We start from the raw sequence: 22,923 nt of genomic DNA, 5'->3' as shown, positions 1-22,923 counted from the left end.
ACAGCCCCCAATCATTACAGCTTCATGCACTGAATGAATCACTGTGTACTTCATGGAATCACAGAATGATTACATTCAAAAGCCAAGGAGAAACTGTGAGAAACTACCCTAACCAATGTAGACAACTCAAACAGCAGGACAACGTGGAACAACTTGCAGACAGTTTACAGTGGAAAGTTTTTGTGACTGTTGGCTTATTGTGTTACCCATAGCCAAGAATTTCTTGTTGATATCAGTCCCTCGCTGCCATTTTTCTAGTCTTTCCTAGACCTGAACAGAACATGTTTAATTTTTCAAATTTATTGCTAGGGGCTGATATTCGGACTAATATCAGAGAATTTTGGGGGGTCAGAATCTTTTCTAATTTTTCTCATAAAACTGCTATCAGGTCTTTAAGTGATGGCGTGATGAATCCTGCTTCCAGGCCCAAACTACTCTGCTTGTTCTGTTTAATCTCAACAAGCCCCCTAAAAACAGTCAGTGATCACTGTCGGCTTGGTTTTTATTCCCGCTAATCATTTTAAAGTTCAGTTTTTATTATTTTGGATGGATTATCTCAGTTGTTCTCCTGACTGAAGTTTGGTCCATTTACAGCATCCTGCCTTCAGTTGTATTTGCCCCTAACCATCGGGAACCCTCATGTTAACTTTGATCAAGTGGAAAAAAGTCCTCCGTTCGTTAGCGTTCATCCTCCAGCTTCACTGTTTATATTATGCTAACATAGCTGTGTCGCTAGTCATCACGCAGCACATCATTATATACCAGCTAGCCAAACTTCTGTAACCCTACACAAGTCACTACCGTTTACGTTCCTGACTTCATTTAAGTTGGAAGTGAGAGCAAAGCTGTACGTCTTAATTTGTTTCAGAAATCTCTCAGTCAGAACATGGTATATTATATTTAGATGGAAGCTAGGGAGCTAACTCCCTGCTAACTTCTAACTCTGTTAAATGTAATAAATTCTGTTTTCATGGATGACTGGATGTTAAACTTAACTGTTAGACCTGGTAGAGCAGTCAAGTTGATAATTTTTATTACAGATGAAAGAATTTAGACAGTTTTAAACTCTCAGTAATGCTACAGTGATCATTTAACTTTGGGACCTGCAGCGGAGTTTGGGCCCAGACATGGCTAATGACGTCAGACTTAAACACCAGATAAAATTAGGTGTTTGTTGCGTACTGCTGACAAACTTGCAGAGTGCCCTCTAGTGGACAGCATCAGCACTCATAACATGGCTGAATGGTGTTTCTCCCATCTCTTCTTCAATTTTTTTCCATTTCATTTATTGGCAACTATGAATGTTGATACCGATAGATCAGTTAATGGCTAAAATCAAATGGTCTTCTGCAGTAGACTTGTAGCTACAAACAAGAGTCACATACAGAGTGCTCACTGCATTAATATCTGTTCGAATTTCAATTGCAAACTGTTCCATTGTTGTCAGCTCATTTCAATCTGGGCAGGAGTTGGACCAGAGAAGTGAGCTGTTGTTTCAACCACTACTGTTCAATTATCTTAAAAAGAAGAAATGTCAGTGACCTTCAGTCTCCACCTCGTTGCAAATCCTAAGGCTATTGCTCAACTCTGTCCAGAAGTAGCACCCCTACTACACTGTATATAAAAACATGCCGCTGTGTCATCGCCTATTGGTTTGTAGACTCCTGTTGTAAAACCTTTTTTTAAGTATTTTTATTTAATCTTCTTTGTTCTTTCTTTCTTTTTTTAATTCATATGTAGATGCGAGCGAGGAATCTGATTGAGAAAACAAGGAACATTACACACTGAGTAGCAACTTGTTAATCACAAGGTTGTCATGCCCTAAGTAATACCCTGCTTTATCTTCTGTTTTACTGTAAATGGGATCATAATTTACAAAAAGAACACCATGCTCTATGAAATAAGACTTGAAGGTAATTGAGACCATAAACTCTTTACTGAGACATTGTTTTTCCCCATGGACTCCTGTACCGTCTTTCTTTTTTCACAGCCAGAGGAGTCACCCCCTGCAGGCCTTTGGAAAAATTGGAAGTTTAGGTCACTTCTATGCTCACAGCACAGACCCTGGGACCAAATCTCTCTTTTATATACAGTTTATGGGAATAACAATCTTTTCAGCTGCAGCAATTGGAAAAAAGCAGAAAATTAAAGTGTCTGGTCTCTGCTGTTGTTTGGCTAGAAACAAAGCAAAGAGATGACAGCAAGGAAATATGTGGACTGTGACATTGTGTGGTCTGTGTAAAACTATTTAATCTAATTTAAATCTAATTAGCAATAATAAAATTATCCTTTTTATTAGCACATGTGGAATTCAGTTTATTCCCTATGCTGCAGTCTGTGGAGTAGCATGGGTCTCCAGGGCACTGCAGACAGGGTTAGCTAAGTACGATGTCCAAGCCTTCCACTGCTCAGATGAATGTCTCCATGCCTATGAAAAGATACAGGCCATTTGAGACTCTCCATGATAAGTGTCCCTTGTATGGACTTTGACAGTTTTACATTCATGCGTGAAATGTAACCATTCCCCTGGTAAATGATGTCTTTCAGACTAACGTCTTAATTCTGTTTTTCTCCTTCTGAAGCCCAAACAGACATGCATACTGTACACATAGGTACACATAAGTTATCTCAAATCTCTATAAAATATATGAGGGTGAGAGTGAAGCAGGTGTAAACATATAAATATGATTTTTTTTTTTAACTCCACATTTGTGCCGATTGTGCACAGCACACTGTGCCCCTTGACCAATCCCACTGAGGATACATAAGTGTGTGTGTGGGGGGGGACTTTCCAAACAGCTTTCCCAGCTTGTCACACAAGAGGTATAGACCATCCAGTGGAACTTGGCTGAAAGCAGCACACTGCATTCAAAAGGTAAGGCAATACTAAATCAGTTAATTTAGACTGATGTCTTTATGATTTGCAGGAGTACAGCGTGGAAGCCAGTCTCCTTCACTTGCTGAATAAACAAAAATTTGCTCAACCCAAATAAAATTTGATGAGGAGATAATTTTGCGAGCCTGCAGTATAAAGGTCTCTCTCTTGTGCGGGGTTTCTGCACTCAGAGGGCAAATCAAATGAAAGTCTAAAGAGTTAGTTCAGCACACAAGACAAGATGATAGAGAGAGATACCATCAGTCCGGTCCAACACTGGAGATACGCCCATGCGCCCCCAAAATTTATTTTGTACCTTTCAAAATTAAATTATCCTCCGGGTCTTCTTAAACTATGACATCTATACAAACCTCATATAAGCTTTTCAGGATTTAAATGCTCTACCTGAGGGAACCCGTGTTATGCCTGCTTTAATGAATATCTCTCTTCATTATTTAAATAAATGTCCCAATTGAGTAATGAAACTAACCCAAAGGAGAATTCTAACAATATTAGACAGGCCATTCAATATGCTTTATCGTGGACAACTCGTGGCTAAAAACCCACACACACACACACAAACCTCTAATCTGGGATTTCATCAAGAGACAAAATCTTGGATCTGCTCCGCTGGCAATGAATTGGAAACTTACATGGTGGATTGCGTAGTGACTGTCTGATCTTTGCTCTTAGTCAGTAACTGTAGACACAAGCAGAACATATCTCAAATACCTTGTAAAAAACAAAAATTCCTGGGAACTGTTCTGAGTGTGGTCAGTAACATAAATTGGATCAACAAATGTCAGTTCTGCTTTCTGTTTTGGAACTTTGAGAGCAATGAATTCCCAGGAAGCCCGCTGAAATTCCTGACATGTCTCATGGGCGAGATCGAGTTGGATCTCTTTAGATTAAAAATCACTTGAGGCATTAAAAGTAAGCCAACAGTTTCATAACATACAAAACCGCAGCAGAGAGCGATTCTACCGCCAGCCTTTCTTTTAAGAGCACATATATGTGCAAGAAGCTGCAGATGAAGGACAGATGCATTAACTTTCCCAGTAAAACTCACTTTGGACATAAAATCTAATGCCATAATCTCTCTAAGTAACTCTAGTGAAGGAAGGAGGCTGGTGAGCAGCCGCGTGTTAACATCAAAAAAGCAGGTTTCGCCATGCGAGGTTCTACAAGACTCATTCATTCAGTGCAGCGAGTGATACTCGTGTTGTGGTGGCCAGAGGTGGCAAAGCAAGGGAGGCTCTGTTGTCAGATACAAGGGGCCACTTTGATCTCTGAAAGTCCCCATCTTTGGCTTTGTTACCTGGATTTTCAATTAGTGAGCCTGCATGGGAATCCCCTGACAAGATCAACAGTACACAGAAAGATGTGACAATACAACAAGGCCAGGAAATAACTTAAAATCAACAACTCCCTTCAGAGGAATTCTGCTTCTTTTTTAAGCCTGTGTCTTGTCTATGATATCAGATTTTCATCTTTTGAAGTTAAAAGGTCAAAATGCCTACATGTAAAAAGCTTTTTTTTTCCATGTACACAGAGCTCACAATGGATCCACTCCTGTCCTCCTCCTCTCAACCTCCCACATATGACAGCACCTAATGTTTACCCCTTCCATCACGCGCATCCTGTTTGTGGCATCATCGTCTGCTGCTTTGTTTCTGAAATCTACCTGAGCATGTAGAAAACACTCGTCCTGTCTTGGCTGTTTTCAAGAAGCGTCACGGATACCATAAAAGGGATCCGCACCCATGTGCTTTTGTCTGTTTTATCATACCTTAAGTGTGTGGAAAAAGTGGGAGGATGGAAAATATGCTGATAAATGCAGCACGCAAAAAAAAGGCACACAAAGATAGATATTTTTGGACTTGGCCTGGCAAAGTAGTTAAATGTGCTTTTGGAAGTCCAAGTGGAAGAGGATAAGAAACTAGGTACGTACTTGCCTGCTAAAGGGGGACCTTTTTGGAGCAGTACCCCAAGTGATGTCACATTGAAGGAAGTGCTTTGAAGGCGATGAGGGCACAGCTACATCCAGGCATCACAAAGCAGTGTTTTATTCCAGCACCATCACAAGGACATGACGCTATCCCTGTAAGGAGTGGGCTTCACAATGCACTGTATATGTTTGCTATAATGTGAGCATCTTGATGGGGGTCCTGCCAAAGTGTTCTATCAAAGTGATGCGGATGTGTTTGTGCAATCAGAGGTTGGTAAACAAATGATTTTAGCTTTGTATCTTAAAAATAATCTTCATGTTTCACGATCCGCTACATAGTGAAGGAGTGACATGGCTTTATTTTTCCATCCAGGATCAGAATTCCAGGTGAGAGCGATAATGCCACGTCCATAAAAGTGTATGCACCAACAATATAGCAAAGTGGAAAAAGGAGTCTCACATAAATTGAGAAGTTGTGTAACACCACCCTCTAGTGTCTGGTGTCTTCATTTTTTTTAAGCCATGTTGTTGTTAGTCAAGCTTTCTTAATCCCATGTAGCATGCATGTGGGTATGTGTAAGTATGGGTGGAGTTAGAGTTGAATAATGTGTCATTAATGAATTAAAAATTGAAATGAACAGATAAATAAATAGTTTATTTAATGTTAAAATGAAATAAATTGATATTTGATTAACTGTGTATATATTTAACTAATTAATTCATTTACTCGTTTTTTTTTTCTCAAATGTTCTGTGAGTCATACTGTTAGGAGTATACTAACATTTCCATGATAGAACAAGGCTGCAACCTTTGTACACTATATAAGGCAAAGAACTCATTAGCCTCATTAGCCTTATTTTGCTTTCATTCTGAGGCTTGTTTTATTTGCACATACAAACATTTATTTTCAATTCGGGCAGCCTGATTTTCCACCTGTGATTCAGTGTGTACAGCAGCAATGTCCAGTCATAGTAAAAACACATTACACCTTCTTTTAACTCTGCCCAAACTGATGGACTACAAGAATTGCTTGTTTTAAATCATTCTTGATATTTCATTGAAGGGCCACAAATGCCAAAATGAATTAAATAAATTTGTCATTAAATAATTATTTAAATATATCATTAATGAATTACAATTGGAAACTAATTAACTAATGTTGGAAATAATTGCTTATATATTCCATGTTGGTAGCTGGGGATTTACCCGCAAGGGTCTCTGCCCCCTTCCACCGCAAAGCATACAATGTGTGCAGGTGGTGGGCAACAGGAGGGTGAGCACATGTCCCTTTTTTTGGGCTATGCCCGACCGGGCACCATGGACTGAGGCCCGGCCACCAGACGCTCACCCTTGGGCACCCTCCCCGGGCCTGGCTCCAGGACAGCGCCCTGCTATCCCAGGCAGTGTGAACTGTGGCCAATTTACCACGGGAGACCCTACCAGAGGACAAAAAGCCCCCAACAACAAAGCCCCTGGGATCCCTGGAACACACAAACCCCTCCACCACGATAAGGTAGCAATTGATGGTGTAAAAGCGAAGCTCTCAATTTACCAGTCGAGCTACATCCCTACCCTCAGGAGCTTTGGGTACTGACCGAAAGAAAAAAGATCGCCCATACAAGCAGTGGAAATGAGTTTTCTCCGAAGGGTGAGGAGTTCGGCCATCCAGGAGGGGCTCAGAGTAGAGCCGCTGTTCCTCCACATCGAAAGGAGCTAGTTGAGGTCATTTGGGCATCTGACAAGGATGCCTCCTGGGCGCCTCCTGGGTGAGGTGTTCCAGGTATGTCCCACCAGGAGGAGGCCCGGAGGCAGACCCAGGACACGTGGAGAGATTATATCTCTCGGCTGGCCTGGGAACACTTTGGTTTCCCCACGATCAGGCCCCAGATAAGCGAAAGAAAAAGGATGGATGGATGGATGTTTATATATTTAATTTATTCCTATTTCATTTAATTATTGGCCCTCTATCTTTTCTTATTGTGGCATTGAGTTAATGCACACCTGAATGCTCCAGATCAGCAAACTGCCAAAATTTTGCTCACGCTTAATGATGATCAGTCAATCAAGCACTGCTCATTTGACTAGCAGCAAATAGATGCTACTTATTCTGTTATCCCTATAAAAGTAGTGACGATGTACTTATTTTTTCCACACAATGTATCTTCATTTTGGTGTAGTTTTTGTTAAATAAATAAATGTATATTATTTATCTAATTGTAAATGAACAGTCGCATGCTGCCCCCCGTAGCATGAAGCGGTGGCTCAGTCATTTTCTGTCATTTATTTCTTATCCGATTTCTGGCAAAAATCAAGTAGGTTGTTTTTCTTAGTTATTGAAACAGCAGCTGAGTTGGAAAGAACTCGGAAGTTTGTCCTGAGAGTCATACTGAGGCCACTAACATTTGTTACATTTAGATTTTCATTCCATAAAAGAGCAAGACTGGAATCTTTATACAGTATAACATATAATTAATGGCTATATGAAAGAACAAAGGCCAAGATTTAATTAACGTCCCTTATTTTAATTTGCTTTCATACTGAGGCATATTTTGTTAGGAGAACATTGTTTAATTTTTTAGATTGCACCTTTAATTTATCCAGCTCAGGACTCTGCACAATAATAGATACAGTCACGGTAACAAGAAAGCATACCCCCTTTCAAATTTAGATATCAGGACACAATCATAATAATCTGGTCTTGAGCAATATTCACCTAATTTTAAATAAGATAAATATGCTTTCGAGCATGAAGAACCTTTTTAAAGCTTGTGCCACAGCATCTCAATCGGATTTAGGTCAAGACTCCAAAGTCTTCATTTTGTTTTTCTTAATCTATTCATTGGTGGACTTGATGGTGTGTTCTGGATCGTTGTCCTACTGCAGAACTCAAGTGCGCTTCAGCTTGAGGTCATGAACAGATGGCCAGACATTCTCCTTCAGGACACTTTACAGATTCATGGTTTCCTTTACCAGCAGCAAGTCTTCCAGGTTCTGAGGCAGCACAACAGCCCCAGACTATCACACTACCACCACTATATTTTACTGTTCGTATCATGTTTCTTTTCTGGAATGCTGTTACTTTTACTTCTACACTTTCCAAAAAGTACAACTTTTGTCTCGTCAGTCCACAGAGTATTTTCCTAAAGGTCTTGGGGATCATCAAGATGTTTTCTGGCAAAACTAAGTAGAGCCTTTATGTTCCTTTTTGCTCAGCAGTGGTCTTCGTCTTGGCACTCTGACATTCAGGCCATTTTTGCCCAGTCTCTTTCTTATGGCTCTTTCTTTCTTCTTAACTGAGGCAAGTGAGGCCTGTAGTTCTTTGGATTTTGTTCTGGGGTCTTTTGTGACCCCTTGGATGAGTCATCACTGCAGTCTTAGGGGGTAATTTTGGTCAGCCGGCCACTCCCGGGAAAGTTCACCACTGTTCCATGTTTTTGCTGTTTGTGGATAACGGCTCTCACCGTGTTTTGCTGCAGAAATGGATTTATAACCTTTTCCAGACTGAGCGATCTCAATTACTTTGTTTCTCATTTGTTTCTGAATTTCCTCCGATTGCAGCATGATGTCTGCCTTTTAAGGCAGGTCCAATTCAAGTTTCTTGATCGAGAACAGGTGTGGCAGTAACCAGGCCTGCGTGTGGCTGGAGAAATTGAAATCAGCTTTCCAAAGATGCGATACGCCACAATTAATTTATGTTGTTTAATGATCTGAAATATTTAAGTGTGACAAACACACAAAAAATTGAGAGAATTCAACGTTGTAAATACATCCTTACAGCATCCTTAGAGCGTCACTTAAAAGGGTAAGAAAGTGCCATGGAGGAAAAGACATCAGTAATGATCTTAAAGAAGTAATAGTTGCTACCAACCTGACTGGGAAGTGATTATAAAGCCATTTTCAAAAAAATGCCAATTCCATGATTCTGCAGTGAGGAAGATTATTCACAACTGGAAAACATTCAGTCATCGAGTTGACCATGAACTCTGCTGTATACCAAAGTATATTAGAGTCAAATGTGAGGCCATCTGCCTGACAGCTAAAGCGTGGTTAACACTGGGCCATGCACCACAACACTGATCCCAAGCACAGCAGCAAATCTACAACAATCCCAGACCTCAATCTGAGTCAAATTCTGGGGCGGGACCTTAAGAGAGCTGTGTATATACAAATGTCCTCAAACCTCACTGACCTCAGCAATTTTGTAAAGAAGAGTGGGTCAAAATTCCTCCACAACAATGTGAGACACTGATAAAGCCACACAGAAAACAGGTACTTCAATTTTTTGTCAAAGTTTGTTCTACAAGGTCATGAATCATGGGGCGTATGCAGTTTTTCCACACACACTCTTTCTGTATTTTGAGTCTTTTTGTTAAATAAAAAATGACAGTGTAACTTGGCATGTGTTGTTGTTCATGTGAGGTTGTAATTGCTTAATTTAAAACCTGGTTAGAAAGAGATAATTTTTATTATGTCCTGATACATGAAAGCTTGAGTTTTCTTCCTTTTTACTGTGACTGTAAATGTAAATTCATCAGATAAGGCACAACATTTTCATTTTTTACTCAAAAGTAGATACTGTGGAATTTATCTTCATAGAAAGGTTTTATTTGAAGTTGTGCTTTCCAATGTTTCGGGTGTGTAGATTTGTTCCAATCGTTGACTCTATTAACTTTGGCTTTTTTTTCACCCATTAAAAATATGTATAAACTACACTGTATCTAATTGGTGGGCATTCCACGTGATTCATATCATATCAAATAAACTTTATTTCTACAACATGAACTGACAACAAGAGTTGCCCCAAGTTGCTTTATATTGTTAGACCCTACAATATCAGTACTGTCTCATCAAAAATCATTGTCTTTCTTTTCAGTTCTGTATACACTTTCTCATAGTTTATCCACAGTCATCACCACCTTCCCACTTTGTGCTGCTAAGCTGGCTCTTAACACTTAGTGACACGAGGTAGGTGAGGCATTGCTTGTCATTCTTAAATGCTGTGTCGTTATAATCCCTTAATAAAATGCAGTTTAATTTCTAAAAGCCTAAATTGAGTTTATTAGTCATTTTCTTAGCTTAAAGCAGCTGTTTTTAACTCATTATAAAGATGATGAGTTTAAAAAAAATAGCCAGTGTCATAAACTGTATCTTTCTATTCAACCACACGATGGAGCTGTTTATCTGTCATTGGTCTATATCAACCGGCCAGTCTCTTTTATTGCATTTATTTAATCTTTAATCCATTTCCAAAATAATAACAATAAAAACAAAAATGAACAACTATGATTTGTGTGAGTTTTAACCCGATGAAGATTATATTGAAGAAGACTTTTTTTAAAAGCGCCATCGAGATCACACCAATTTAAAGATGAACTTTCTGCCTCAAATTTGTTGAATTTCACGCCTCTGATGGGATTAAATGCGTTGTCTCGTGACTACGGAAATACTTGTCGTTTTTATTCACATGTCTACTTTCCCTGAAAACACTGGCAGATGTCCACAAAGATGATTCCGGATCTTTGTTTTGCTCCGCTACTGGAGAGATTAATAGCAACAAAAGAATGATGGAAATCGCATAATAAAGTGTCTGCGGTATCTTGTGGTATTACGCAGATGGACTTTGCGCATGCCTGGGCAGCTTCAGTCAGCGAGGACTTGAATGGGGAGGATTGGAACCAGATGTTTATTGGGACCGACGTGCCAGCCAATAAGGAGGAGGACCGTTTGGTCTGTGGGAGGAGCTTAGTCTCTATTCTCTACTCAAAATTTATTCTAACAGGTAGTTTAAAATCCAAACAGCACAACAAGAGCCGGGGGAGAAGGGAAGCGGTTATCCTTAACGGCATTGTGTTTCTGGATGTTCCCGGGCGGCGCTGATCATTCAGCATGCTGAGCAGGAAGGGCTCTTGTACGGGGATGTTGAGCGCAGCAGCCGTAGTGGACCGCAGCAGGGTCGGAGAGAGGCTGCAGGCTGCTCTGGCAGGGCTGCACGAGCTGCAGCTTCTCCGGGACAGACAGAGCGATATGGTGAACTGGGCGCTGAGAGTCGACCAAGAAGAACCGGTCACTTCGGTCAACGCAGACTCAGAAGGTGCGCGGCTCATGGGGGCCGAGGAGCAGCGACTGGAGGCGACCCTGACAGCCCTGAAGCAACAGCTGGTAAGATATCATTTCATTAAAAATCTATAAAGAATAAAAACAACAGAATCTCTTGTGATACTATGCTTATGCACAGCTTGATGCTGTCATGATATTTTATTGCAGTTTTCATTAAATATTAGAGAGCTTCACTGTGCTCACATTTATTTATTTATTATTTATTTTTAATAAACAGTTTATTTGTATAGAAGGGGTTTCCGTCAGCTGATGCTCATGTGCAATCAATTATTACCAGACACACTTTTATGTCCTCAGCTGGGGGTAGGAAGTAGGATGGGTGTCATAAATCAAGGTTCACTGCAGGACCCGAGGACTTTTTAGCTGTGTGTGCGCGCGCACTTGGTGCACGAGGACCGCAGGGGGTCAAACCTCAATCATTAACCACTAATGCTGGGAAATTAAAAAAAAAATGGAACTTTTGCTGTGGATCAAGGGAGTCTTGTTCATCAGAGGAGTTGTGGAGACAGAGAGCTCTGTGGAGTTTTCCATGACAAGCTTTTTCCATGCAGGCTGCTGTTATAAGCATTTTAAAGGAAGTGCAAGGGATTAGGGTGCTATACTTGACATGCAGCACTGGTCAAATGCATCAGACAGCATAAGGTTTAAATTGCGTTTTGCAATCATGCTGATAACCACTGGGAGTTTTCCAAGAATGGTCTCAGTTTAAATAGAAACCAGATGATCTAACGTGATCTTCCAAGAGAATGTAGCATTCATAAAACAGTGTGTTTGCAGGCACTGACTCCAGAGATTTCACTTTAAGAACCACTGTAACAGTAAATACCCCACTCAAGCTGCAAAGTAAGCAGTGCTTCGCCCCAACCCCCAAGCTTTCCTCCTGTAGTAGTTTACACAATGGCCAGCCCCTCGCTGTGGGGGAGAAATGAGTTACCCACCACTGCTTCTTCCATGCTCCCCCATGTCCTGCTGGGGTTAATCATCAGCCACAGCTGAGTCGCTTTTGTTTTTCTGATGGTTCTACATTAGAGCTTCTTTTATCTAAACAACAGACCTAATCCTAATGGAATTACAGCATTACTGACATAGACTTTGACTTTTAAGACCAATTTTCCTGTTCAGAGACTGGCACAAAGAAATCCTTGTTTGCATGGGAAGCTTTACTGTGTAGCTTAGAAATCTTCTACCTTTCTAAGGAAATCTTTTTAGAGACGGTCTTTGTTCTAGGGTGTACCACTCACACTTTTGTATGTGTTGCCTGTTTTTCAGTCTCGTCTTCGAAAGCAGGATGTGGGCCTGAAGACTCACTTGCAGCAGCTGGACCAGCAGATCAGTGAGCTGAAGCTGGATGTGAGCAAGGCCTCCACAGAGCAGCTGGAGAGTGACAGCAGGCCAAGTTCAGGTGTGGTGGCATACTATATTAAAGCATACACCCAACCTACTACACATACTCTTAAATACTGAGAAGATCCTCATTGAATTGTTCCTTTTCTTTCAAGGTTTCTATGAGCTCAGTGATGGCGGCTCTTGCTCCCTGTCAAACTCGTGCAATTCAGTGTACAGCGAGAGCCTGTCATCTTCACAAACAAGCCTTCTCCTCGCTCCCATGAGCCCTTCTAATTGTCACGTTAGCCCTCCACCACCACAAGTTGATGTATGCCGCCGACGTTCTGCTGATGAGAGCACTACCCAGCCTAACCCTCCGCGGGGTTCAGGCCTTCATCTGGGCAGCAGCAGGATCCGAGCAAGCGCTACAGGCTCCGAACAGGCGCGGCCAAGACCTGTGTCAACTGGTAACGACATCTCTTAATTTTTTATTAAGACAGTCTTTCTTCTTGTAAAAGGAGCCTGAGCTGTGGAAAGTTAATGTCTGTTTTTGTTTCCATCAGGTGATCTTGACAGAATGCTGGCTCAAGTTCCAGGCTACTACAAGTCTGCGGATGCAAAGAAACCCCCAATGTGTCCAAATCTTAAGACCTCCACAGGGGATCCAAAGTTTCAGCGCAATCTGGAGTCCCGCATTGGGACTGAAAAGTACCACTATCCCAGCCCCCTGCACGCGGTGGCTCTCCAGAGTCCCATCTTTTCCAATGGGGGTGAAGCAAGCATGTATGGACTACTAGAGGGTCAAGGACCCCCAGGAAACAATTACAACACCCTAGAAAAGCCCTATGAGACAAAGACACTGACACATTACATTGACAACCTTCTCCAGCGCAGTCTGAGCAAAATCCAGAGTGATGCAGGAAGTCGAACTCTGGAGAAACACAGTGACTATTGCAGGAAACTCATTGAAGATAAAAGTGTTTTTTCTGAAGTGGCTCAGAAAGAGGTGCTTATGCTGCAGCCTCCTCCAACTAAGATGACAAACATCATTCCATTAGACTTCACCGAGAAGAGACACTGCATGGCATACTCCAGCCAAGAGCTAGTCAATATTGCAGACCATAAACAGTCGGTGAGAGGTCCACAGGTGCCACAGCAGTACTCCTATCCTGCTGCCATAAAGGAGTACAGCTCTGATGAGGTCACCTATTCATCGCTGAATAGAAATGATAAACCACAAGAAAGGTATGGCAGTGTAGCAAAGAGCCTTTCTGACAAACGATGTGGAGAAAATCCAGAGCCAAGGCCGCAAGATAGGAAGGATCACAGGCAAAGACCAGTGATGACCCATAGCTCTAGTGCAGAGGAAAGTCAAGGCTTTGAGGTTCATAGCAGTCACACGGCTTCACCTGAGTTTGTCCATGCCAAATTTGTCCCTGCGGGATCTCAGAAGGTCAAAGTTAGGCAGGCAGATCGTAAAAGCAAGGCTTTGAAACTGAAAAGGAAAACCAACGAGAAGCCTCGAGCTGCGAGGCACCAAAACTTTGACTCCTTCTGTGAGAGAACCAGAGAGATGAGCACTGGAAGAAAGGGAGACCACAGAAGATCGGGAAAGGGGAAAGCGACCCAGAAAAATCCCACCTGTCAAACAGAGGGATACAGACAGGGTTCAGGCTCAGACTCCAGCCTCTACAGTCCTGGACTCATGTCTGCCCACAAGACCCACCCAAAGTCGCATCCCAGCCATGTGGTTACAAAGTCCAGCAAAAGCCCCAGACTGCAGTCTCTGGAGTATGAGCAGCCTGTAGAGCAGAGGAAGAGGAGGCAGATGACTGCCAAATGGCCTTCTGATGCGGACATGTTCCTGGCCTCGTGTGGTCAGCGTCTGAGGTCAAAAGAGCCCCACGCTCTGGCACCAGGGAGCATGCAGATGGTCCGGAGTATGAGTGCCAAGCCAGGCCAGTGGATACGACCTGCACTCCCCTTCCAGTCCTCCGTGTCTTCTAGCTCTTTTCTCCACAGTCTTAATGCCAAATACCCTCCAGCACCCTTTCACGTTACCAGTCACTACCCTCCAAGGTGTGAGTCTGAGTATTCAGCTGAATGCGCCTCACTGTTTCACTCCACCATCGCTGAAAGCAGCGAGGGAGAGATGAGCGATAACACCACCAACCGCTTCGGAGATAGCGAGTCCAGCCAAAGCTTCCAATCCTTCTCAGACTCCGACAGCAGCCTGTCCCTGTATGAGGGAGAGCAGGCAGAAAGCCACGATGAGGAGGGAAGCATGGTGTGGGCTGAGGCTGCGCTGGGACCCACCGCAGCTGGAAGGCCCCTCAAGCAGCTCCCACCCCGCCCCGAGCCCGCAGCCTGCCGCATCAAAGCTTCCAGAGCCCTGAAGAAGAAGATTCGTCGGTTCCAGCCAGCCTCCTTAAAGGTCATGACCCTGGTGTAGAAGAGTTTCCTCCAGGCACAATGAGAATTCCTGGGGAAAACACAGAGAGCTTTAGCCTCCCAGAACTGTTAAGATCTAATGCAGTCTATTGTAAGAAAACCCCTAATTCAAGTTGGATCGCATTTGTGCACTGAGTGTGTAATTACTATGACAAAAAACACAGAAAAAAACAACAATGTATGAATGAATCTGAAAGTGTAAAAAAATCACTGTATGTACTGCATGTATAAAAATGCAACCCTTACACTTAATTATTTTAAAATACATATTGCTATAATGGAATTTTCTCATAGCTTGCAGCTGCATTGAACAATTTCATTTCTCTGTCTTATAACTGTCTGTACATGAGAAATAAATCTTGTTTAGTTACCATTTTACTTTCACTTGGCTGATTGCTTATAGTTAATCATCTTATTTGAATAAACTGATATTTAATGTACACTGTGTCCTTTTTTCCTCATATATTCAGACAGCTAGATACTGTAGACATTTCTCAAATGAACCAGTGAGCAAAACTGTCGCCAGTGTCTTATCTGGTAACTTCCTTCTTCTTCTGCTCTCTCTTTGTTATCAGTCATGTTGGAAAAGTCTCTACTTAATCCTCACAAACATCCCACTGTGGCTGCCCAGTTTAGCATAGATAGCTCCTTATCTGCTTTCCTGATTCTGCCCAGCTGTTGGTTTATTAAGTCGCAGCTTCAACAATCAAACCAGCCGGTCGTGTTTAATTACAGGGTTAAACCTATCAGCCCCATTCGTTTGAATGTAAGTAAATACTCGCAATGACGAACTAAAACACACACTCCCACTCCTAGAGTTTCGCAAACAGACACCTAGATGACGGTCGCTGCAGAGGTTCGGGTTTCTGTGGAGAGACGTGCAGTTTTTAAATCAGTCGGTGTGTATAGCAAGGGGCACATGGGATTTAGAAGTAATGACAGATGATAAGAGCCTCCTCATTTCTGAGCTGTCATGAGAAGCTTAGGCAGAGGGCAGCTGCACGAAGTTGCCCAATAATCTCGTTTCTAAAAAGCCTGCCTCGGTATCTTTCCATTAAAATTCTTTCAGAGATGGGGTGAGTGAAAGGGCATGAATGAAGGTAGCCAGCACTTCCAAAAATCAGTCCTCTCTACTTTGGTCATATTTGATAATGTTTTCTCCCATCAGGAGGCCACAGTGACCTCAAAGTTCACAACTAAGAAGCTTACAGGCCTGACAAACATTTTCAGCATTTGATCAAATTTTGCTTTGATGTGGTCCCTGCAAATCCAGTCATTACGAAGGCCGTTATTTTTGGCTCATGAATCATTTATTCAGCATGAGTCTCGCTCTCTTTTAACTAGAAATGTTCACTTTACCTTCAGAGGTTTAAAAAATGCATTTTCTTTTAAATAGAAATGCTCAATAAAGAGCAGAAGCACATTTCTTCTATTCGTTTTAGACACAAAGGGGAAAAGGGGGAGGGGGTGCATGCTGATCTAAGTCAGCACTTTAAGTTCACAAAGTTGCAACAATCAAAACAGCTTATTAGGGTTCGTACATCCAGCTGACCTCTGTCCTCTTTGTAAGAGTGTCAGCAAGTGGTCGGTGGGATTAACGCTGTTGTTTTCAGCCCAGCTCAGAGAGAGCATGACAGGAGCTGGACTTGTCTTTGATGTTGAGTATTGCAGGATCGCGACGGCCTGACCTTGTGTGTTCAGTGACCTTTCCAGATGTAGGGCCAGCTCATCTCTGAGAGAGCATCTCGTCATAACAAAGAGGTCAGGGGTCTTGTTTTATGCTTGCCGTCTCTGGGCTTTCTTTATTGTGTTCCTCCGTGTCCGACATATCAGCCAGTAACTTTCTTTTAACTCGCTGTTTGAGACCGTGGCAAGAGGGCAAGCCTGGCTGTCTACTGCAAGCCTGTTCCACGCAAAATCTTGCGTTTTCATGCAGAATCAGTCAGGATCTTAACTGTTATTATACTCGGATACCTGGGGGAAATAATTTGCCAAGGTGATGAAACCACGGTGGGTGGAACTGAAAGCTGCACGCTGAGCATCAGGTATGCAGGCAAACACCTGCAAACAGGATCTTCCCATGACATTTTATGTTGTGTACACATAGGAGAAGGATTCCCAGTGGATACGGGTCAAGTCACACTGAAGGACTACAGATGTCGTGTGGGATCTCATTACAGCCACTCTGCTCTGAGTCTGACACCATATACGTGTGAACACATGGGCAAATGATCACATCTAATCAAGATGAGACATCTTCCTGGCTCACACCTGCCAGTCAAAGGTGTTAACAAAGGTGTTTCGTTTAGTGTTTTTAAATATCATACTTTTGTAAAAAGTCTTGATTGAAATAGCATCAAAGCAATGATGGTACATTACCTAAGTAAGTAGAAAAATTTAAATAGCACATTAGGTTTCCTTACATGCACATGCAGTCCAGGCTTGTGAGTGTTCAGGGAGTTATAAATAGGTGCATGTGTAATGCTGATTTACTTTCAGTACTAGGACAGTTAAACGGTGCCAAGAACGCACGCCACTGAGCTGGTTTTTACAGTTACAGTGATCTTATTATGCATGAACGACTTACTTCTTCAGCTAACATGCATGTGATTTGATTAATAGTCCATTCACAGCTCCATCTCTGTAAAAGTCCCAAAAATAACAAGAGAGATAAAAAAAAAAAAAGGGAATCAGATTATTTTAGATTGAAGTTAGCAATTCTGTAACAATGTCACATCTGCAAAACAAGGTAAATATCACAAACAAGCATGACTGAGAGCAGAAAAAGAACAACAAAGGGCGTGTCACAGACAGGTACTACAGTAATTCAATTTTGACTTGGTTCACACTGGGTCACAGATGGAGGAGGGATTCTGCTCTTACACATGCATGAGGTAATCTCAAAACCCGATCCACACCAGCTCTTCCCAATCTGCCTGCATGTTCACAGCGCATAATACCACATCAAGCAGTCTGTTTCATCTCCTCATCACAGTTACTCCAGTATATAATACTCCTTTTTCAATTCACGCTGCTTATTGTGTAATTCTCTTCATTTCTTGTTTGTATATTTCCCATCATGTAGTTCTTTTTTTTTTTACATGATTTATTTGAGGCTGTGTTGCTTCCCTCATGTGAAAGAGGGTGCTGGGCTTCAGATATAAAGATGTGGATTTACTATGTTGACAAATGTGAGCTCAGAAACTCATTACCACTCCGATGAGAGGAGCTTTCCTCTCCTGCCCAAAGTGGAACCCCCCCGGAAGCCCAGGAGGGGGTCTCATGCTTTTCCAGGATCCTGCAAGAAAACAAGAAGGATTAACTTTAGTTTAACATGTTGGATAACAGAGCCAAAGCAGACTGACTCATGAGAACAGCCACAGCCGAGTCATGGCCATATTTCGCCTGTAGCTCATTTAGTCGTTTTTATTTCAGATTATCATGGACTCATTTCTGAAGGATGATTGCAGATTTGGCTCATATGAGAACTTAAGATCAGCTGAAAAAGATGTATGTTGGCACAGTAACACACAGATTATTACTTGATGGTGCAAACGTGCAAAATGCAATGATACAGCTTATCAACATGACATCTTAGTGAAAACTGTGGTTGTATTTTGAAATGTCACCAGATATTTTGTGGTGAGCGATCATGTTGACAAGATGTCTGGGTTTTTAACTGTAGTCTCTTCGCTTTTAGTTAAGCCACTGATTCAACCAGCAACTCAACTGCAGTCCATTGCATGGGGGATGGGCTCTGTAGTATGTGGGGAGGCTTTTGTCCCTTTGCTTACTGTACATATGAATGGGGCTGGACCGGAATGTCCAATCTAATGAATGTCAATAGTCTGAGACTTGGGTTAAGGAGCAGGCTTCGCTGGTTGTGTAGAAGTGGACAATAGAGATAGAGAACAGAGAGACAACACTTTAGATAAGCGGGGATGTGAACAGGAAGAGATGAGCAACCAGAGACAAGTGTGAAAGATGAAGAGCAATAGAGACAGAGCATGAAAATGCAGAAAATTGAGAAAAAGCTGCAGGGAGATGCATGATGTTAGGGCTTAGCTGGCCCTTTCTCAGCTACCACCTGTTCCTCTTTAAGCACATCCTGTCATTTAATACCTAATCCCTTCATTCATTCCAGCATGTTTACTAACCATTGTCTCTACTCCCTTCAAGCTGTGGTCAAGAGCTGGTTCAAAAGTTCGCAGTGTATGGAGGGCACACACTCTCAGTAACTGAGGGCATTGTGAGTATTTTCGCTCCTGCTAAGCAATTGTCTGAGACAAAGATTGTGCACGCATGTGAGGGAGTCGTGGGGTTCTAGCATTTGAAGCCAACATCATCAGCTTTTTTAATATGAAAAAAAAAAAACCAAAACAATGTCAGACAGATAATTGGGCAGACTACAGTACAGATTGCATTAGCAATCCATGTAAAGACACACATTTGTGAGAAAATATGTGCAGACAAAATTAATGACAATATAATAATAATTAATTTGACAGCGAATACAAAGCTCAGTGGAAGCTCAGGTATCTGATCATCAACGAAAGTAAACAAATAACAGTTTTGGATGGAGATCAAAGTAATGTCAGATAATAAAGTAACATCTGATTGGTTAAATAAATCCACACGCTGCTGAGGCGTTTCAATTAAAAATCATAAATGTCAAACAGACAGATGTGCAAGTGGAAAAATATTTTCCAAATTTAGTCATTTACAAAAATGTGCAATTCCTTGAATAATAAAATGCTGATGTCGCTAAGAAAAGAAATATTAACAGCAACATTTTCACTACAGTAGCTTTTTTTATATTGGTGGGCATGTTTAAATTCAAATCAGTAATATAAAACTGTTGTCCCTCTCACTCAGTAACGCTGTGCTTGGACTTTGATTTCTGCATACGTGTTATGTGACTACCAGAGAACAGCACACAATGAGCCACCAAGGCCAAAAATTGCTTCCTTGTGGTAAAATGGTATTTTGTGTGGCCTGTGGTGTCGTGGAACTGGGGCAAATCATGATATTTTATCACTGTTCAGGAATTGAAACGGAAACAAGATTTTAATGCTGCCACATAACAGTACTACTGACCTTACTTACAAGCTATCTGTAATTCAACAGGGACATTTCCTGTAAATCTAAGTGGTTGGGTTTATCTTGTGGAAACCACAAATATCTGAACACTTCATTACTTTCACCCAACTATCCATATAATATATATTGCCTTCCCTGCTTGGCTAAAAACCACTCTTGTTTTGCTAAAAACATTGAAGAAGGGATCCAGAAAGCAAGGTGTGAACATGCGCTCTCAGCTAAAAACAGTTGATTATATAAATCAGTCGGATATGGAAAATTGACTTTTAATCCAGTAATGCTTTAAGTTTATTAGTTAACGCTCAAGCATGTCGGTGTTTTTATTAAAAAACAGTGTGTTCCTAGTGTTTTCACGCTTGGATAGGGAAAATGATTACTCCACAGTCCCCTTGTAGCTTAGTGGGACTCTACCTGAAGTGTGCAATTTAAAAAGAAATAAATCATAAGCTCATTGTGGAAAATGGAGAGTGTATTTGTGAAGTATTAGGTAACATTTCCCCTTTTTTTTTTATCAGTTTCAGTGTCTCTGTGAGGATGTCCTGGCGTTTTTATGAGCAGGATGTCCTGTTTCAGCTCAAGGAATTGCTTCTCTTTTGTCCAGCCTCAGGCTCTAAACTACTAAATTGAACCACCCGGGCCTCATACATCCTCAGAGAGCACTAACTATCTTGCTTTATCTTGCATTTTTCCCCCTACTGTTGGGTTTGTCAACTGGCTCGCCAACAAAGCCACCAATTCTCATCATGAACAAAAAACAAGCCTTGACTCCTCTGAAGTGTTGTGTGAGAGCTCTGAAGGAGGACATCAAAAGAGCGGGGAGAGTGACAGCTGGTCCTCCTCTTGGTCTGGCCCCCTGATAAGATCAGAGTGACAGGAGTACATGAGACCCAACAGGTACCTCCCTCACGCCCCGTCACCCTCCTTACTGCTCCCATATGGCTACTAACAAGACTCTCACCTACCAACATATCAGTTCTTTCTGCGAATATTCCGACTTCAGGCACATCTGTGCATGCAAATAATATCTCTATTAAAATAAAGCGTTTATTCATTCACCCACCAAGCTACAGGCATTTTATCTTTGACCTCTAGCTATCTTTAGTTATCACCTCCACTCTGTTTGCCTGTCCTTCACATGTGACTGCTCTCCTTCCACAAGATGCCATAAACCCATTGGGAGCGTTTGCAGCCGACCACTTGAAAGCTGTGGCTTTCTACAGCTCCAACCGTAATGGACTCGAGCCTAACACCTGTAAAAATATTTTAGACTTTGAGCGAGGACTCCCCATTTGTCTCTTTCCAGCCCATGTGTTCCAGTTAAAGATGGGCTCAGCTGGCTTGTTTTAAACAAGTCAATATTCTGTTAATTTTAGGAGCTCTCAACTGTTTGTTTGTCACAGATTTATGATCCCAAGTGCTACTCATTCATTTAAGCAATTCAAACATTTTTTAAATAGCTACTTGATTTAAAAGGAAAAGCACCATCAAATAAAGAAATTCTAATGAAATACACACGCTGTATTTTCTTGAAAGCATCCGAGACCATCCAATTAAATTCGAGTCAGCTGGGGGAAACTGCTTGTTATGGTGGAAAGTGCCACATTTCCTTGGGGTCAGTATCTTGCCGTTTCATTTGTTTGCCTCCGTCTCCAAGGTACAGTGGTTAGCTTGCACACCCCTCATCTGAGACAGGTCCCAGCTCGCAGGTGCAATGGAAAAGATCCAACACTAAGAAACTGCGGGAAATAATAAGGCTCTTTCCGTAACACACCCTAACTCAGAACCTCCTTTCTGTCCTTTTGTTTTGCATTAGTCTCTATTTCGCCTTTTTTTTTTTTTCAGTGTCTCAAGGCAAAAGTCAAACAAACAGAAAACTGTGGAGCAGACAAATGTAATTTCATCTGGCTCCACTAACAAACTGCAGGACACCCTGAGGTCTTGTCAAAGAGCTGATTTGGACAGGCCTCTTCTCTCATCACAGGGGTCAGGGGTCATGCAGGGAACAGACCAAGTGGTATCAACTCACTGCACCTTCAGGAAACACAGAGATAACACAAAATATTCCAAAATATCTTTCATAGCTTAATTTATAGATTTGTAAAAGAAAAAAAACATAAAATGCCGGTATAGTTATAAGAATAAGAGATGGACAGTTTACGCTACACATTTATGTAAATACGTAACGTGAAACCTAATAATTTGAAGCTCCAGAGGGCCAAAGTTTGTTTGAATGCACTCGAGTGTCATTTGTTTATGTTGTACTGAGGAATGGGTCTTTGAAACATGACACAAAAGCAGCTGATGGGGGAGGGCTGGCCTTAAGCCCTTTTACTGTGGTAGTAGGGAAAGTTGAAGAGAAGAATTACGACAGGAAATGGGGTTTAAGTCATTTTAAAAGGATCTTTCAAATAGAGAAAAAAATCTATTATTTCACTAATTATCATATTTCTATATTGTATGAGCTGCATGCTGTGGAAGTGGAAGGAAACATACGGCGAGGCTTCTGTTATCGCTTTTGGATGTTAGCGCCACAGCTTCCTGGCATAAATATGTTAAAAGGGCGGCAAATGAACTTCCCATTTATGGCTCTTAAGATAAACATTAACACCTGAGAGTGATAAACCAGGATTAGTGTTTGATAAATGTTCTGCAGGCAAAGATGAAGGGGCTTCTGGAGAAAACTGGCCTGGTTATGACTAATGTTTCATGGTGTTAACTGCAGAGAAGTGGATAACTCATCCAAATGTGGACGTCAGCTCAGTGAAGCAGGCCTGGATGATGACATGAGGATGATATGTTTATACGGGGTGTGCACTGAGGCAGTAAATCAACACGGGGCTGGGTCGTGAGGAAGGATGATTGTAGATCTGGGGGCCCTTGTGTTTTTAGAAGGATGGGGGATAGTTTGGGGGTAAACTCTGGCACTCTGAGGTTGACCTGCCAAGTCTGACCCTGCAGCTCCTTTGAACAGGACAACCCAGGGGGACACACTATGCCAGCTTGTTGAGGGATTTGCACATGAAGGACAGAGAGTTTAGAGGGTCTCAAAGGAGGAATGCAAGTAAGATCCCTTATCTTTATGTGTGTGTGTGTGTGTGTGTGTGTC

At 41.8% G+C, this 22,923-nt stretch overlaps 1 protein-coding gene across 1 annotated transcript; it reads left to right on the top strand.

Annotated features, from left to right (window-relative positions):
* Positions 1-10,481: 10,481 nt before the first annotated feature.
* Positions 10,482-15,157, top strand: dact2 (dishevelled-binding antagonist of beta-catenin 2). Its single transcript, XM_084949397.1, has 4 exons — positions 10,482-10,982; positions 12,210-12,342; positions 12,440-12,733; positions 12,830-15,157. The coding sequence occupies exons 1-4, from the start codon at positions 10,710-10,712 to the stop codon at positions 14,716-14,718; spliced, it is 2,589 nt and encodes an 862-aa protein (XP_084805523.1). The 5' UTR covers positions 10,482-10,709; the 3' UTR covers positions 14,719-15,157.
* The last annotated feature ends 7,766 nt before the right edge of the window (positions 15,158-22,923 follow it).

This window comes from Perissodus microlepis, chromosome 13 (genome assembly GCF_051167445.1).
Source record: "Perissodus microlepis isolate ML-2025 ecotype Zambia chromosome 13, ASM5116744v1, whole genome shotgun sequence".
NCBI lineage: Eukaryota > Metazoa > Chordata > Actinopteri > Cichliformes > Cichlidae > Perissodus > Perissodus microlepis.
This window is presented reverse-complemented; position numbering and strand designations above follow the sequence as displayed.

Bases quoted from the DNA above. Each gene is read 5' to 3' on its own strand.
- dact2 (XM_084949397.1), top strand. From the start codon at position 10,710: ATGCTGAGCAGGAAGGGCTCTTGTACGGGGATGTTGAGCGCAGCAGCC. The intron at 12,343-12,439 runs GTGTGGTGGCAT...TTTTCTTTCAAG, and splicing joins TGACAGCAGGCCAAGTTCAG to GTTTCTATGAGCTCAGTGAT. The intron at 12,734-12,829 runs GTAACGACATCT...TGTTTCCATCAG, and splicing joins GCCAAGACCTGTGTCAACTG to GTGATCTTGACAGAATGCTG.